The sequence below is a fragment of the Eschrichtius robustus genome, chromosome 3, assembly GCF_028021215.1.
Source record: "Eschrichtius robustus isolate mEscRob2 chromosome 3, mEscRob2.pri, whole genome shotgun sequence".
NCBI lineage: Eukaryota > Metazoa > Chordata > Mammalia > Artiodactyla > Eschrichtiidae > Eschrichtius > Eschrichtius robustus.
Window position 1 is genome coordinate 37,208,429 of NC_090826.1, and position 15,600 is coordinate 37,224,028.

Consider the following 15,600-nt stretch of genomic DNA (forward strand, 5'->3'; position numbering starts at 1 on the left):
CAAAGCACCTTGGGCACTCAGCCAATTCTGGAGTTGTTGGAGACAATAGCAGCAGTGTCCTGAGCTGGGGGCTACTCCCAGCTGGGACTCAAACTCAGCAAGGTCTTCCCCTGGGGGACTTCTACCTTGTCTTCTTTTTCTTTCTTTCTTTTTTAAACTCTTATTTATTTATCTATTTATTTATTTTTGGCTGCATTGGGTCTTTGTTGCTGCGCACTGGCTTTCTCTAGTTGCAGCGAGCGGGGGCTACTCTTCATTGCGGTACACGGGCTTCTCACTGTGGTGGCTTCTCTTTGTTGTGGAGCATGGGCTCTAGGCGCGTGGGCTTCAGCAGTTGTGGCACGTGGGCTCAGTAGTTGTGGCTCGTGGGCTTAGTTGCTCTGCGGCATGTGGGATCTTCCTGGACCAGGGCTCGAACCCGTGTCCCCTGCACTGGCAGGCGGATTCTTAACCACTGTGCCACCAGGGAAGCCCACCCTGTGTTTTCTCCAGCTCCCTCCTTTCCTTGGAGCAGGAGCTGCTCATGGGCTTGTGCAAGGGAAGGTAGAGGAGAGGCTTTTCCTCTACTTTACTGTCAGGGGTTCCAAGAGCTCAGTGGGGAAGATCAGAAAGGGGTATGGGAAGGCTCTGGGACAGTTTAATCAATCCCTTCTCTTCCCCTACCCCACCCTACCTCCAAATCCACCCACCTCTATCCCCTTTCTGCGGTCAAGGAGCAGTCTTCTGGCCTCTTGGGCCACCTGGACCCCAAGGGTCAGAAAGCTCTGAGAGGGGACAAAACCTGAGAAAGTCACTTAAAAGTTACCCAGTCCAACTTTTCCATTTTGCAGATATGGAAACTTAGGGACAGAGAGAGACAGTGATTTGGCCAAAGCCAAACAACATTCCAAAGGGCAGGTCTTCTTCCATCAAGGCCAGAACTGTCTCTAGCATCATCGGAGCCCCACAAATTTTATATCACCTCCAAAGGGGATCATCTTGGGCACTACCACAGCTTTTTATTCCCACCTCCCCTGCAGTCCTATCAATTTCAACCACTCTGCTGTGCCATTTCAGCTCCTGTCTGATTAGGACAAACTTTCAGGAACCTTGTCCTGACCAGTGGGAGGAATGTGGAGCTCTAGAGCAACCAAGAAGGCTGGCGGAGGTGGAGATCCCCCAGGGTAGGAATGCTCATCTAGTCTCTGACAAGTTCAATAAAAGCAACTAAGATTCAGGCAAGATCACTCAAATGAACTTGAGAGACTTCAGATTTTTGAAGCACTGTAGAAACCAGTATTTCAAATCATTCTTTATAATTACAGCCACCCACAGTGAGCACATCAAGAGAAACCTTTCCTTTGATAATTCTAGGAGGTGAAATCTCACCCCAGGAACCACTTTCATCTTCCACCAAACACCTGCAGGCTGTAAAAGCAATGTAGGGAGAGGCAAGAGCAGAGTGTGTGTGTTTGGGAGCGGGGGTGGTGAAGGCAAGGTGCACAGGGCTCCAGAAGAGCTGTGAGTACTGAAATCTCACTTCTCAATGATCTGAAGCAGGACAGTCTGTGTAATTAGGGTATAAAGGAGTACAGTTGGAGAAGACTCAGAAAGAATTTCAAATGATGATATAGGTTGCTGGCTCTTCCTTACCAGGTTGGGCAGACCTCACTAAGAGGAGGTGAGAAGGGGTCTGGCTTCTCTCAAACCATGGCTTTCTTTTATTGCTCTTTCCTCCACTAAAACCTGTGGGGATAGGCTTGTTGGCTAGGCAGGGGCTGCCTCCTGATTGCTTTAGGGTCTCCAAGGTAATAACAGTTGAGCTGGAGAAACTGACCCGAGACTGGAAGGATAGGAAGTAAATGGCAGGGGTTAGAGGGTGAGGCTGGCGGTGGCGTGGTGTCAGGGGCCAGGAATCTATGTGGTAGGTATGAGAGCAGAGTAGTAAGTCCTGGACTGAGGTTCAGGGGCCAGGCTGCCCAAATTGACAGCTGTAGAGGGAACATCATATGCAGAGGTCGCAATGGCAGCAGCTAGGCCTATGGGTCTAGAAAGCCTGATTAGGGTCAGGGACTGAAGTACCCCCAGGTCCTTTCAGGTGGGAGATGCTTTTAAGGACTAGGCTGGGCCAGCCAGTCAGAAAGTAGCCCTCCTAGGAACTTCACCACTGGACAGCTGCTGCCCCTGCCTGATAACCTCGGTGTACAAGAGCTAGGCCATCGTTCCACATGCCAGCTCCAGATGGTCTCTGCAACATGAACACACACTGTGTATCTCTGGAGCCCATTTGATGTGGAGCTTGGGACTACTCCCCAAGTCTCCAGCATGACTTTGGGAGCCCTTCTTTTATTGGGAAATAAATACAGAGTCAAACAGGTGGGCCAGCCAACATCTGTAGTTCTGGGGGCCAAGAGGAAGGAGTCTGACTTGCTCAGAACTCAGATCTCCATGAGCTGGTCATTCCCCACGATCACCTCGTTCACTCGTTTGGCTATAAAAGAAAAAGAAAAGATTGTTTAAGAAATGGCAGCAAAATATGTCATTTCAAACCCAATTACTTCTCATTCTGTGTTCATAAACATTCATTCCTCTCCTATGTGGCTCTGTTCTTTAGAAGCCCTTGGGAATACAACTTGTCGAAAGGACTTTGGAAGAGACAGCATCTTCCCACACAGGAGGAGGGGACTGACTCTCTATACACCTGGCTTTCAGGAGACTTCACACAGGAGGGGGACTGGAACTGAGTCATAAAGAATGATAGAGTTTTTTCAGGCAGTATATCAAGGGGAAGGTATTCCAGGCTGTTAGAACAACATGAGCAAAGACATAAAGATGTAAGAAAGAGGAATGTGAAAAACTGTAGTGTGGCCAGAGGATAGGGAATGGGGGAAAATAGTGAGAAGAAAAGAGACTAAATAGTTAAATGGAGATATTCAAAGGAGAAAGGGAGATGCCTCATATGTCACATGTAAATAATACCACACACTCGACAGGTTATTGTGAGGATTCAATGAGTTAAAGAATCATTGAGTGTTTGACAAACAGTGGTCGTTATTATTTTTATAAAGTCCAAACTCATAAGGCCCTCTATGACCTGACCTTTGCCTACCTCTCCAGCTTTATATTCCATCACTCTCCATTTGTACCTAGAAGCCATGTTATTTTACAGCTCTAGACCTTAGTACATGCTGTTCCCTCTGCCTAGAATGCCTTTCTTCCCCTCCCTACTCACCCTAAATGCCCTAATCAAGCACCTCCACTATGTGATGCCTTCCCTTCCGAACTGTCCATTTCCTGCTCTCTGAAAACACTCTACCTGATGTATATCTCTATCTCTACTTCACTGTAAGAATCTTGAGGGCAGGGGCAGTGGATTTATGATCACACCCCAGTGTCTAGCACAGCTACTGGCACATGAAAGATTTCAGAGGTTTGGGGTAATGAGAGGGATAGGGTATGGTTATGTAAGTGGAGAGCTAAAGTTGTAAGGGAGTGAAGGCTGGTGGAGAAGGTTGGGGAATGGTGAAGCTGAGGGGCTGGATGGTTCAGTGATGAATATGTTTAAGTTGTCCAAGATGTTTGGAAAAAGAGAGGGAGGAAAGGGGAAGACTGTGAACCCTCAATATATTTAGGGGAGTGCCCTGGGAGCTTACCAATGATGGGGTGAAAGCTAAGAAGAGGGTTAGCTTTCAAGGAGTAAGAGCTATAGAAAGGAGGCAGTGAACCAATGGTCTGGAAGGGGTAGGGGAAACCAGGAGCATGCTGTCTGCTTGTTCCCTGGAGGTATGGAGCAGATGTAGGAGGCAGGAGAGCTTTCACTGTTCTATTGGCTCAGACAGAAAAGGCTGACCACCTGGCTGAAAATGGATTCCTTCTGGGTTAGCTTGGCTTCTAAAGGTCCAACACCTTTCTTGCCACACTTGGGGGCTTGAGAGTGACCCTGATAGGTAAGACAGAAACTCTGACTTTCCTGAGGCTCTACTTCAGCCTCAGAAGGGTTTGGTGCAGCAAAATGAAGATCGTTAATGATGGGACCAAGTTTGATAGTAAGAGATGTTTTGTTCTGTTCATACCGCCCACAGCCTGGAGCCTACTTCTGCTCTGTCAGTAGAAAGGGGGTTTCTGACCGAAGCTTTGGAGACTTTGAGATTTCAGACATGTCCTCTGTTCTATCCACCTTTCCAGTTTTGTTTCTTGCTATATCTCCCTTATACACTATATTCTAGATTTTCCAAATGATTTTCAATTCCCAACATATAAGATTGTTTTTTGCCATCAGGTGCCTGTTTACATGGTTCCCCTTTGCTTGAGAGGTTCTTCCCTTTTGTATATTTGGTAAATAGCCAACAATTTTAAGATTTAGCCTAAATTCTCTCCTTTGAGATGACGTTCCCGATCCTTGTGCCAGGAACTGACCAATTTCTCTCTTCTGTCCTTAATTAACCCTGACAGTCTTCTACCATCATACCCGTGAAACTTTACTGTACTTATTTCTTTACTCATCTGTGTCTCTATAATAGACTGTGAGCAGCTGGACAGCAAGAGGCAAGTCTTACTCATCTTTACACCCCTAGCCTCCCAGAGCCTAGAAGATAGGCGGTAATTGTTTGTTGAAGGTGTGTGTGTTTTGGGGGTTATGTGAGGGTAGAGAAGTGGGAAAAGGAGCATGTATGGAGGAGAAGGCCTCCAATCCCCTTGTCAAAGAGAATATAACTGAGACATCCGGTGTGTTACAGCAAAGGTCCTAGTGGGTCTAGAGCATCTTCGGGCCTATTTCTCTAATGTTCTCCAGTAGGAAGAGAAACCAAGGTCTAGGCCTTTCACAGAGTTTCTTGTTTCAGCACTGTATTTGACAGAGGCAATCTCATGTGAGAAGAAAAGGTGACAGTGCAGAATAGGAGAGCTCTGAGCCATAGAGATTTGAATTCTATTGGTAATTTAACTCTGAGCAAATTATTTCATGTCTTTGGGCTTTAGTTTCCTCACAAAGTTGTGGGGATTCAGTAAGATAATTGATGTAAAGAGCCTTGATGAGTATTAAACGGAAGTTACAGGATGTGGCTGCGTCTGGCCTGTGTACTCCTGCCCTAGGAGGTATTCTTTTTATACTTCATAGCCATCTGCTTCCTTCAGTGAGAGGAATGGGAGGGAGGCCCAGACAGTGCTCAGGCTGCTAAATTCCCTAGGCCTGGGGCTGGTCCTGGAGTGTGACTGTCAATCAGGCTCTACCTTGAGGTAAGACTGACCAGAAAAGAACAAAGGAAACGCTTCTCTGGCTAGCTTCCCAGGGCACCTCCAAAAGCTCCTCTTTGCCCTTTATCCCTCTGTAGCCATCAGTTAGCCACATCATCTCATAACCAGACTCTGACATTTGCTCTTCCTTCACCCAGTCTCTTCCTAGTTTCCAGGGACACTGGAATGTTCTGAAGACAGTGCCAGTTTCATTAACACTTCTTGGTCCTCAGTGCTCCAGACCAGAGGGGTTAATAAGGGGTTAGGCTGAGGCAAACAACACCTTCTTCTGCTCTGCTAGGCTCCAAATAAATACCTGCACCATCTCTGGTTTGCTCACTGGGACTCAGGGGAGGAAGACTGTATCTGGCATTTTGGGGGAAGATATATTTTCATGGAGATTCAGTAAGGTGGAGGAAACCTGAAGGGGAAAAGCAAGCAGTACTAGTTCCGCTTGGCCAGGGCTGGAAGCAGGTTCCGATAAACACACTAGAAAAGTTCTGGGCTGGAATCAGGTCGGGAAAGATCCTAAAGGGAAGAGTACAAGGGAGGAAAGTAAGTTGGGAAAAAAACCAGTTGAGGTAGAAGGGAATGACAAGTCACATATGAAAAGCTGCACTGTTGGGAAGCTGGGGAGGACTCCTGCTGGCCAGGACTTGACCTATGTACCCATCAGGTCTACTTTCACAGCCAAAGGACTGATCACTGTGGGACCAGGGAAGAGATCCAAGTTCTCTCACTGACAGTAATAAAAGACTCAAATGAAATGTCCAATTAGTTTCCCAGGTTTTGACTTTGTTGGCTGTGGCTTTTCAGTTGGCTTGAGCAGGAGGTCAAACTTGGCTGCCAGGATTTTTGCCAGAGATAATCTCATTAACTGAGCATGCTGGGTGGGGTGAGTAAAGCCAGAATTGTTAGAAAATGCCTTGTTCTCCTGGTAATGCTAAAAAAGGGCAGAGGGGCCTACGCTGGGTTACGATAGTCCCATTTTTGGTGTGGAAGACTGCTATGGATGTGGTGACTCTGTGGCATGCAAATGACTCGGATTTGGAGAGGGGACGGCATTGCTTCTGAGGATGAATGTTTTTTCCTGAAATCCCTCCATGGGAGGACGACTGACTGGGGACTTTGCCATCTCCTGACTCTTTGCTAGTGAGGACCTGAGTTGATGTTTGTCTGGGCCATCCATAGTTAACAGGTCTTGATTGCTGCACTGATGGTTTGGAATTTGCATTCTCAATGTGGCTCAGCCTCAAAGAAAAGTGATAGTGGGACTTCCCTGGTGGTCCAGTGGGTAAGACTCCACGCTCCCAATGCAGGGGGCCTGGGTTTGATCCCTGGTCAGGGAACTAGATCCCGCATGCATGCCGCAACTAAGAGTTTGCATGCCGCAACCAAGAAGTTCGCATGCCACAACTAAGAAGCTCACATGTGGCACCTATGAGCCTGCATGCTGCAACTAAAGATCCTGCATGCCGCAACGAAGATCCTGCGTGCAGCAACTAAGACCCGGCACAGCCAAAATAAATAAGTAAATAAATATTAAAAAAAAAAAAAAAAAGAAAAGTGATAGTGGGAACAGGTGACTGGCCAGGAGTACCTGTGGCAGGAAGGGACTGACTACTGTGCTGGACGCATTGGTCCCGCTAGCATAGAGGACAGAGCAAGAAATGTTGGGGTTCTCCAGTTTAAAGTCCAGATGACTTCCCTGGCCATCTCTCCTTCAGGACTGTTAAGGAGAGGGCATGTAGTTAGAGCCAGAAAGCCCAGGAGACGCTGCAGCCTGTGACCTCCTAGGGGTTTGGCTGGCACATCCCTACGCTCCCTGATGGGAGATGTGCCTCAATACTGGCATTCAGTTGACATTCATGCATTCTGCACACAGAATGAAGAGGGGTCCTTGCAAAGTAAAAGAAAGGAGCACCATTACTTTGCTGGAAGTGGGGAGAAGAACAAGCAGAAACTGTGAGTTTCCAGGTTCCAGCAAATAAGAAAGGAGGGACACCCTAGGGCAGTGGCAAATGGAGTTCACTCATTCAAATATGCCAGTAAAAACAACAAAAGGAAGCAGCTCCTGGCTCCAGGAGGGACTGAAAGAAGAAAAGCACTAGGGGATGTTTCTACTTTTTGCTGAGCAGGAGATAATTTACAAAGACAAAGAGGCAAGAAGGTGGTGGAAGAAACATGGTGTGGGGCCATAAACCCAAATAGAAGAGAACAAAGCAGGAGAGAGAAATGCAATGAGAAGACAGGGGAGGGGATGGGGTAAGAAAGCGGCCCCACAGACCAGCTGAGCGGCTGCTTTTGAAGCTCTGGGGATTCCTTCCAAGGCCTTCCATGGAGTCAGAGAAAAGGCTGGTGTTCTGAATCCTATTTTTAAGAAACAACCAACAGGCCTCAGATGCTCAAAAAACAAGTTTCTCTGCAAGCCAAGGGTAGGCCTGGGTGAACTGGTATGCTGAGCAGGAGAAAGAGCTAAGACCTGACGTTCCTGAGGAGAGTAAGAGCCATAATATGGAGTCCAAAAATATTTTTCCTATTGGTCCGAGAAAGATGGACTAAAGGGAGAAAAAGGGTATCAATGACCAAATTCTGCTAGACAAGCCAGGAATGGCTTCTTCTTCTGGTCTTTTTGGAGGCTGTCAATAGTTCAGGCTGAAGACCCAGTTTTGTCAGGTACTAGCTATGACCTTGGGTAAATTTCAACTTTTCAAAGTCTCAGTTTCCACTTCACCAAATGGGTCAATAATGAATCCCTACCTTAGATGGCTTTTATGAGAATCCAATAAGACAATGCATGTGAGAACATTTTAAAGCTGTAAACAATAGCTGTAGGCCGGTGGCGCTCTAGGAGGGCAGGGCTATCCATGCCTCCTGTGCTGGAGTTCAAGCTGGTGTCTCAGCCCTCTCACCTAAGCTAATACTCTCAGCTGGCACGGGATCACAGCAGAAAGTACCAATAGCTGGGGCACCGCTGCTGACCAACACTCCTGTTCAAAGGTTCTCTGGTGAGACACTGGGTGGAGTTTGTCTCCTACTAACTGAACTAAAAATGCCAGCCTTCCCTGTAGCTAGGGCATGGGTATAGGATCTAGGCTTGACCTGTTAATGCAGCCACCACAAACCTTGGGCTGGGCCACCACACAAAAAAGTAGGAACCAGAGAGAATCCACCTGCTGGGCGGCTGGAGTAGCACTGCCAACTGTGATAACCAGTGTTCAGCAAGGATGGCAGCAGTGTCCTCACCAGAATGATTTGGAGTGTAAATCTTGGCTGTAACCCATTTTCTAAGCTTGATTCTGCAACTATCTTAGAGCTGTGAGCTACCTACCTTTACAATGAATTCTTTATCAGCTTAAATCAGCCAGAGTTATTAGTTTATGATGCTTATAACAAAGAACGTTATTGGTAAACTAGTGACACCCAGGAAAGGCCTCTTAGAAATGACAATTCTCATACGTAGAAGAAGAAAGCACTTGAAATGTGAGAAGAAAGGCAATGAAGAGGAGAGCTGCATCTAGTCTCAAGTGAAGAAAAAGGCTGAAGGGTGGTTTCAGGCCAAGGCCACACCTCCCCAGTTCATTTATCGGTGTTGTATGTGGTTCTTCCATCAGCATAAGTTTAGAAGAAAAGCCAGAAGAGATTTCATGGTAATTGCAACTATCTCACAAATGCCTTTCTTGGAACCCGAATTCTCTGCCCTGAAATGCCCCCAAATTCCCTTTATGCATCCAAAATTCATTCACTCATCTCTCCCCTTCCCACTATCTACGATAAACCAGGACCTGTTCTGAGAGCTAGGGATACATACTGAAATAAGTCAATCCTTGGCCTGAGGATCTCAGTCTAGTAGGGAAGGTAGATTCATAAATAATAGCCATAACTTGTGTATGCACTTTAATAAAGGTATTGAAAAAGGAGCAGAGGAGGAAGGAATGCTCATTTTGACTGTGGGGAATCATGGGAAGAGTCAGGGAAGGTTCTATAGAGAAAGCACTTGGGCAGAGTCATCAAGAATTCCAGAGAGAGGGGGCATGTGCAAAGGCATGGAGAGGCACAAGAGCATGGTGTGTATCTGGAGCTGTAAGTCCCCTGGTATGCTCCAGAAGCTGTGTGTACTCCTCACAACATTTAACTGTATTTAGTTCTCACAACAATCCTCCAAGATAGGTATTATTGTCTCAATTTTTCTAGTTTCAAAAATCTGAGGCCAAGAAATTAAAAACTTAACCTGGTGCACGTCCAGTGAGTTGCACAGCTGAGATCTGAACCCGGGTCTGTTTGAGTCTAAAGCTCACAAGGGAAGTATACAACTTTAAAAAAGGGAAGGAGAAAAAACTGAAGAAGGCCTCTACTTACTGGGAGAAGGAAAATGAAGTGGCTTACACCAATTCAGAATTGGTGGGTTTAGTTCCTTCAGCAACTCCCCTATCCCATCCTATTTTAGGTTTAGGACTAATCTGAAAAGGAATGAGCCATCCTTACTGATCTTGAGCTTTGTCTACTTTTTGGTTAAAAATACCCAGCCAAATTATGGACCATTCAAATTTGACCAGCCCAGCAGGGAAATCCTGATGTCTGCATGTCTCTCAAGCACTATACAGTCTTTCTACAGCTACAGCGCAGAGCTAGCTAACAGTAAAGCTCACAGCGTCATCGCTAAGCAGCTGAGGATGGCTCTGAGAAAATGGCTTCTGAAGAAGCTGCTAACCTTCTTCCAGGCCAAGAATCTATGGGACTCTCTCTCTTAACTATCAGGTCAGATGAGGTAGTCAAGGACTGCAGGAGGCCAGAGCTAGTTCCAGAGCCTTTGTTGGATCACTGGCCCTTCTCTCTTATGCCTAACAGCCACTGCAATGTACTGGTGCCAATCTGGGTCATCAGATCTTTCTGTTATGTTTTCAATTTTTTTGGTAGTAAGGCTGCATAAATATATATGAGCTTATCTAACAAGATAAATTCTTAAAAATGGAACTGTAAAGTCAAAGTTAAAAAATTTGACAGTGATGTCAATCCCCTCCTAAGACAGCTCTATCAATTTATGTTCTCACCTGACGTGTATGCATATGCTTGCTCCCCAGTCCTCACCAGCACTGAGCATTATCTGTGCTACTGTGATATGTAAAAAATGGCACCTGTGATTGTAATTTGGTTTCTGGTTTACCTTTGGCTTCAATCCTCTGGCTGCTTCCAATTAGGCAGTTCTTGATGTCTGCTCCCTTCTCGATTACAGCATTGTTGCAGATGACGCTGCCCTGGATGTTGCTTCTGTAACACAGTAACCAAGTTAGGGAGTGTCCATGGCTCTCATCACTATCCTTGTCACTATGGGTTGGGGGTTCTGGCTCCTCCATATGCTAGGACTAGCTGGCCAGTCCAGTTAATGGCTACAAGCTTATCATTAGAAGACAGAATGGCTCAGCTGGGCCAGGAGAGGACTGGGCTTTAGAGAAGATCAGAGTTTGTATATGCTCATCATGATATTCCCCCAAAGCCTGAAAAGAGCAACCAGTCTGCCTTCAGTTCTTTAGGCACCCCAGACTGGGAGGTCTAAATTCCATCCAATCTCTCTTCCTTTGGTCTGGGGGTGGAAGCTGGCCCTGGTCCCTGGGCTGATCCATTGCTCCTGTCTCTCATCTGGGAATATATACCAAATTTCACTGGAGGCTCAGATCCCATGAATCTTCCCAGGAGATCAGCTATGGAAACAGTGGGTGCCCCACAGCTCTCATCATAGACCCTGGTTAATCAAAACCATACTCGTTTAGAAAAAAAAGGATGCTTTTTAAACCAACTCCATTCTACATAAAAGATTACTCATAAAAGCCACAGTCTCAAGAGTAGCTCCACTGGCTCTTAGCATTTGAATGTGTTTAAAAAGCATCTTCTTGGCTTCTGAGGACTGGTGGGTGGGGGAAAAGTCCTTTTGAAAACCTTCACTAGCATTTATTGCATACCTACCTCAGGCCAGGTACTGTGCTAAATATTCTATATACATTACAGGAGTGACTTACAAATCCAGCCATTTCATCAGTAAAATCATCTGGGACATTCCTAAATCATTCTGGAAGTACCATTTTTACCTCTGATGTAGTAAAAATAACCAAATTTTACAGATGAGGTAACAGATTAAGATAAGTTAAACCATTTACCTAAAACCACGTAACTGCCAAGTAGCAATTTCAAAACTAAGTCTACCTGACTCCAGAATTCATACATTTAATCATAATGCCATACAAAGAAATGAAGGGGGGACTTCCTTGGTGGTGCAGTGGTTAAGACTCCACACTGCCAATGCAGGGGGCCTGGGTTCGATTCCTGGTCAGGGAACCAGATCCCACATCATGCCGCAACTAAGAGCTTGCATGCCACAACTAAGGAGCCAGCAAGCCACAACTAAGGAGTCCTGGCACAACCAAATAAATAAATAAGGTTAAAAAAAAAAAAAAAGGAAAGAAAGAAATTAAGGGGAGAAAAGGCTAGAGGAAGCCTGGGACTGCCTAGTTGTTTTTTTTTTTTTAATTTATTTTATTTATTTATTTTTGTCTGCATTGTGTCTTCTTTGCTGCGTGCAGGCTTTCTCTAGTTGGGGCGAACGGAGGCTACTCTTGGTTACGGTGCACAGGCTTCTCATTGCGGTGGCTTCTCTTGTTGCGGAGCACAGACTCTAGGCGCGCGGGCTTCAGTAGCTGTGGCACGCGGGCTCAGTAGTTGTGGCTCACGGGCTCTAGAACACAGCCTCAGAAGTTGTGGCGCACGGGCTTAGTTGCTCTGCGGCATGTGGGATCTTCCTGGACCAGGGCTTGAACCCGTGTCCCCTGCATTGGCAGGCAGATTCTTAACCACTGTGCCACCAGGGAAGCCCTGCCTAGTTGTTTTTTTGAGCCAAGATGGCTCTGTGGAAGGAGCTCTAACCTAACAAGGGAATATTTAATACCCTAAAGAGTCAGAAGTGGGCAGCTGGAGGGGAGAAAGAGGTGAGTAGGAAGGATGTGAGTATCCATTTAAACAAAACAAAACACCAACTAAAAAAAAATCCTCAAGCAACCCAGGAGGCATGGCGGATGGAAAAGAGGCCATTCCAAGGACTAAAACTATCATGCACAGGCCATTAAAAAAAAAGATTCTTCCGTGGGACTCCCCTGGTGGTCCAGTGGTAAAGAATCCACCTTCCAATGCAGGGGATGCGGGTTCAATCCCTGGTCGGGGAACTAAGATCCCACATGCCGCGGGGCAACTAAGCACGTGCACCACAACTACTGAGCCTGCGTGCCTCAATTAGAGAGCCGCGTGCCGCAAACTACAGAGCCCATGCGCTCTGGAGCCCACGCACCACAACTAGAGAGAGAAAACCCGCACGCCACAACTAGGGAGAAGCCCACAAGCCGCAACGAAAGATCCCATGTACCGCAACTAAGATCCGACGCAGCCAAAAAATAAATAAATAAAATAAAATAAATATTAAAAAGAAAAAGATTCTTCCCAAATGCCAAAACTTTAGTAAACTGCCAAAAAGGAATTTTAGCACTTTATGGCATTCCAGAGCCTTTTTTATCTCTATTCTTCTAGAAGGTTAAAGCTTGTTGGAAAGCAGCAAAAGGCCAAAGCCACAGCACCTCTGTGGTGTGGGCTAGAGATGGGTAGAAACAGTTTTAGGTTTTTTTTGGCTACACCATGCGGCATGTGGGATCCCAGTTCCCCGACCAGGGATCGAACCCATGCCCCCTGCAGTGGAAGTGTGGAGTCTCAACCACTGGACCACCAGGGAAGTCCTAGTATTAGTTTGTTTTTTGGCTCAGACTCAGGATACACTCAGTGGGTGGGCATTAAGGGACCTTCCAGCACTTTCCAATTTGCCCTCTGCCTGAGGAAAAGCAGTCCAGTCAGTGGTTAGGGTGACTCCTGCTCCTAGGGGAAAATTCACCCCAAGAGAAGAGTAAGGAAGTATAGAAAGCCTCAGACACAGAGGCTTCTGAGACCTAGCAGGCTTACAACTGGCTAGAAGTTTGTCACTGAAAAGTCTCATTTCTTTTTTCAAAGTGGGAGAAAGGGGATGCTTCCTACTCAGTAGTTTAAGAGTAGTAGCATGCTCTGGAGTTAGGCTAGGGGTAAACATAGTCAGCAAACAAGAAACCGCCAACAGGAACTCCAGCAGCCATAATTAGACAGTACTAAATGGCTATTTTGGAATCTGGGACACAAGTGGGAACCATTTCTGGAAGGAAGAATCTGGAATGACTGAGGTCAAATTTCTACACCAATGGATAGCCTGGGTTCTCCTTATGTTTAACAGGTCTGATTAAGGTCTCAGGAACCTCCCATATTGCTTTATTGCTTGTCTCATCCAGTTTGTGTGTAACTCCCTCTGAGACAAATAAACCACCACTAGCGAGTCTACAGGTGTGATAGGGAAAAAGTGGGTTGATTGATGGGAAGCTGGGGGCTCTTCTGAAGCTCTTGTTCAGTGGTTCTGTGAAAGGCTTTGAGACGACAAAGTGCTTAGTGAGTGTGACATCTTTTCTACCACTTGTTTCTCAATTGTTTCCCATGATCACTGTTGCAGTCACAAGTCACCTAGCAAGGCTGAGGTACTTTGGAAAAATTTTAAGCCAATTTAGCTTTCCTCTTGTCCAGAAAGAACTCCAAGGTTAAGGACTTTACAGGTAGTATGTGTGTTTGCTCAGGCTGGAGGGGAAGGACAGACACTACCATATCAAACTAGCCCCCCTCCAGGTCGCCAATCCACAGTAAAGACTTTGCCTTTTCTCCTCAGTGCTTAAAGCAGGAGGGGAGGTACTTCCTATACAGCTCATGAAAAGACCTGGTCCCAGTGCCAGAACTACAGTTTCTGAATCCTACTTTTAACTCTCAGCTTGGTACTAAGGACTCTGCTGTGCCGATGCCTGGCTGTGTTCTCTAACAAGCTGCTCGGAGATGGCTAAGATTAATGGGCTTTTGGTCCTCACTTCTTGGTGGTGTCAAATTTTAAGCAAAGCTGCAGGCCTTGAGAAATTACCCCGAGAACCCTAATGCTTCAGTGGAGAGGTGGCCATGAGAAAAACAGAGGCTTATTGTAAGATCACTGCCAAGATATCATAACATATGACAGGAGGAAGAAACCCTCACCTGGGAAGCAAGAGTGCCTCCAAATTCTCATTCCTCCTCTGGCTTTAGTTAGGACTTTCTTCAGTTTATTCCAAGAGAGAAGGGAACTCACGTAAATCTAATGTCTAGTACAGCTCAGTCACTACACAAAGCGCTTTATATTCGTTATGTAACTTAATCCTTTTAGCAAACCTGCAGGAATGGTGGTATTTATTCTAATTTTTACAGAGAAAAGTGGGGCTCACAGAAGTTAAGCAATGTGCCCAAGCCTACACAGTGGTAAGTGACTCTCCACGGTGCCACGGGCTTCTGCCTCAGCTGCTGACTGGCAGTGTGTGGTAAAGAGCCATGAAACTTCTTAGTTAACTCTGAGGACAGGCAGGTTCTTCTCTGGGGATTAGCTGGCAGGCTTTCTAAACTTACTCATAACCTTGGGGGAGAAAAGAGTCAGGAACTGGAGATACACGTAGCTTTTTTAGGCATGTGACTGAAGGTCTGCTTTAGGCCAACCCACTGCTTCAGCCCAAAGATTATGGCTGAGTTGCCCGTATCTCTCAGATGCCAGAGGCTCCTAATATTGGCCCAAGAGGCCCTGGTCCAGGTGTTCCTCTAGATGAAGAACATGTATTATTATTATTTTTTTTTTTTCGGGAGGGAAGCGGAGAGGACATGTATTATTTTTAATGAGATATTTCAGGCATATGGAAAAGTCCAGAGAATATACAGAACACCTGTGTACCCACCAAAAAACAATACAAAAATAAAGTATTTTTCTTTATTTCACATTTCCCTCCTTCTCCTCCCAGAGGTAACTACTATTTGACTCTGGTATTTATTGATCTTAAGCATTTTTACTACATATATTAGTAGACAATATATAGTATTCTTTTGCAAAGTTTAAAAACTTTATATAAAATGCTATCATTCTCTATGTATCCTTCTGCAACTTGCTTTTTTCTCCTTCAGCATCATATTTGTGAGATTTATCCAGGTTAATTCATGTAACGAGATACAATACTTGAAGAAACATCTCAACTTTCTTCCTGTCTCTGGTCACTCTTGCTCTTGGGTCCTCTAGATTAAAATGTACTGACTCCAGTGAGCAGGCTGAACATTTCTTCCTTTTAGTTCTATGTGCCTCCCTTTACTGTATAAAGGTTTAGTAGTGAAAAATGTCTTCCTCCTCAGAAATCTAATTATATTCCCTAAGCAGAGGCTAAGAAAAAGGGCTCAGGGGGAATAAAAGTAAAGATGTAACAATATTATTTTTTAAAATTTATTATT

The 15,600-nt window shown here is 45.6% G+C and overlaps 1 protein-coding gene across 2 annotated transcripts in view; it reads right to left on the minus strand.

The window, feature by feature from the left end:
* Positions 1-2,250: 2,250 nt before the first annotated feature.
* Positions 2,251-15,600, minus strand: part of EIF2B3 (eukaryotic translation initiation factor 2B subunit gamma) — a 153,685-nt gene continuing 140,335 nt past the window's right edge. For both annotated transcript variants that reach the window (XM_068539757.1, XM_068539759.1), the window contains 2 exons: positions 10,376-10,479; positions 2,251-2,470 (listed from right to left, as the gene is read on the minus strand). In XM_068539757.1, the coding sequence (XP_068395858.1) occupies positions 2,418-2,470; positions 10,376-10,479 (157 nt within the window). In that variant the 3' untranslated portion in view covers positions 2,251-2,417. The remainder of the gene's footprint in view (positions 2,471-10,375; positions 10,480-15,600) is intronic.